We start from the raw sequence: 2,500 nt of genomic DNA, 5'->3' as shown, positions 1-2,500 counted from the left end.
TAGAATTAGGATGAATATCAGAGTGAACATTACTGTTTTGAACAGACAATGAACGAGTCGAGTTGTCGGTATCTTGACTTGAAAAATCACATGGATTACTTGGAGAAAAGTCATTTGGTGATTCCGTCGTTCTACTTTTCGAGGGAGAGGCAGTGTTTATTTCATCAGGATCATCAAGTTTAAGTTCATTTTGGTTTGTAGCACCTTTCATTACACTATCACACGAATTATCCATTCTTCTCTTCGACTCACCACTCAAATTATCCCCTTCTCCATCTTCCTCCACCTTCTCATTTTCATCCTCCTCCGCCTCTTCCTCGTATATTTTTTTCTTTTTTTCATTTTCGTTATTTTTTCTCTTTTCCAATTCAATGAGAAACTTATACATGACACTGTTCAGCTCTCTACACCAGTCATTGAGAACAGATTTGAAAACGACGGGTTGCAAAGCAAGGTTGGAAGATTTGACAGCGGACTGAATATGGACGGCTTTTTTATACAAAGAATCCAACCCTTCCTTCACTATAGCCACTGCGGCTTCCTCCGTGGCTATCCGTTCCCTGTCCACTTCTGAGAGTCTTCGAGTTTCCCTCGTTGTCTTTTCATTCTCCTGAGGGACAAATTCTTCAGGCTGGTTGGTGGACAACTTGGAATCTTTTGCCGTTGTTTTCTGAAATTAAAAAGAGGAAATATAGATAATTAAAAAGTTAAACGGAAGACATTTTTAACGTGCAACAACAGTAACATTCCATATATGTCAGTTTAGATATATGTGACTACCTTAATGTAATAATAACTTAAATAATAATAATAATAATAATAATAATAATAATAATAATAATAATAATAATAATAATAATAATAATAACAATAATAATAATAATAACAATAATAATAACAATAACAACAACAACAACAACAACAACAACAACAACAACAACAACAACAACAACAACAACAACAACAACAACAATAATAATAATAATAATAATAATAATAATAATAATAATAATAATAATAATAATAATAATAATAATAATAATTATTATCACCTTTCCCATGGTACAGCTCACATCGCACAAATTACATCAGCCATAGATTACACCCAAAACAAATATGTAAAAGTATATTCCATCGTTATTAATCATCATTTATCCACCAAGATATGACGAGACCTTTTCATCTGATTTTCTGGATTTTACGTTGTAAATAATTATAATTATTGGCGTAACTCCTGCCATAAGGCTGAAATGTAAAACGGCTGCTCAATTGATCATGCAAAAATGGCAGGCAAAATGCTGTTCTCATTTGATTTGATTTCTAACTATGGCCTATTTGCATGTAAGTTGTTTGTTTTATGTTTTAAGGGTTTTACGGCGCTTGCAACACATTTAGGTCATATCAGCGCCAGTAAAAAGGGAGAATATGGGATAGTAAATTGTTCTAGAATTACAATTAAAGCACAAAAGAAAAGGTAAGACAAAGGGGATTTGGTACAAATAAGGAATTGGTGTAGATTCCAAGAGCACACCGTCAAAGTACTTAGTTTGAGATCACCTAAAAGTCTCATCCAGACACAAGCACAGGTCCCCACTAAGAGGAATACACTCAAATGTTTACAAATGATATATAATATACAAAACCTTACAACAGTGCATAACAGAGAAATGATTTACAAGGAAAAAAATATCATCTCCCAAAACTAACCATACATTTGAATGTTTCCCTCTCAGCCAGGGTCAGGACAAAACCAAGTAATCTCATTCTAAGACAAGACAGAAAGCAAGTTGGAAAACAGATAAAGGGGGATAGAAGACACAGTAAGTACCTCCCTGCCCACTATGGGAGGTCAGGAACCCCAGCATGTAAGTTGGGGGCTCTACTCTACTGTTTGAACAAAACAATCGTGCACACTAGCTAGGGTTGGGGGGGTGGGGGGTTCTCAAGTTCCCCCCCCCCCCCCCCCCCCCCCCCCCCCCCCCCCAAATCACTAACAAGTCATTATGATTAAATGGCCAAAATCAGGTCCAGAAATGAGTCAGTAGGTACACGCAAAAAATAAGCCAAATTAAAAAATAAACATTATATAACCAAAAGACAAATTTCCCTGTAAGATGTAGACCTATATATAGAGAGAGGCAATCTTCATGGTTAAAGGTTTAAGAAAAAAAAGTTTACAATTTCTATCTTTTTAATAAATGAGTGGAGAAATGTTGTTTTTCTTACCTTTGTAATGTGAGGCGGATGTAGTAACGGGGAGTTGGGAGATTTGACTGTCAGGGGATTCTTCTCCTTGAAACTCTTAATAAAATGTCTTGTTTGAGTCTTCAATTTCAATGACAGCCTGCAATAATAATAATAATGATGATGATGATGATGATAATGATGATGATGATGATGATGATGATAATAATAATAGTAATAATAACAATAATAATAATAATAATAATAATAATAATAATAATAATAATAATAATAATAATAATAATAATAATAATAA

General features: G+C 33.9%; 1 protein-coding gene across 1 annotated transcript in view; it reads right to left on the bottom strand.

Annotated features, from left to right (window-relative positions):
* LOC144978029 (uncharacterized) overlaps positions 1-2,500 on the bottom strand; it is a 59,784-nt gene that overhangs the window by 31,479 nt on the left and 25,805 nt on the right. Inside the window, exons 17-18 of the mRNA XM_078923505.1 lie at positions 2,227-2,344; positions 1-670 (exon numbers count right to left, since the gene is read on the bottom strand). The exon at positions 1-670 is cut by the window's left edge and continues 807 nt beyond it. Coding sequence (XP_078779631.1) covers positions 1-670; positions 2,227-2,344 — 788 coding nt within the window. The remainder of the gene's footprint in view (positions 671-2,226; positions 2,345-2,500) is intronic.

The sequence above is a fragment of the Berghia stephanieae genome, chromosome 8, assembly GCF_034508935.2.
Source record: "Berghia stephanieae isolate SIO BIC M18660-M18661 chromosome 8, UCSD_Bste_1.3, whole genome shotgun sequence".
NCBI lineage: Eukaryota > Metazoa > Mollusca > Gastropoda > Nudibranchia > Aeolidiidae > Berghia > Berghia stephanieae.
Note: the sequence above shows the minus strand (reverse complement) of the source record. Positions and strands in the feature narration are given on the sequence as shown.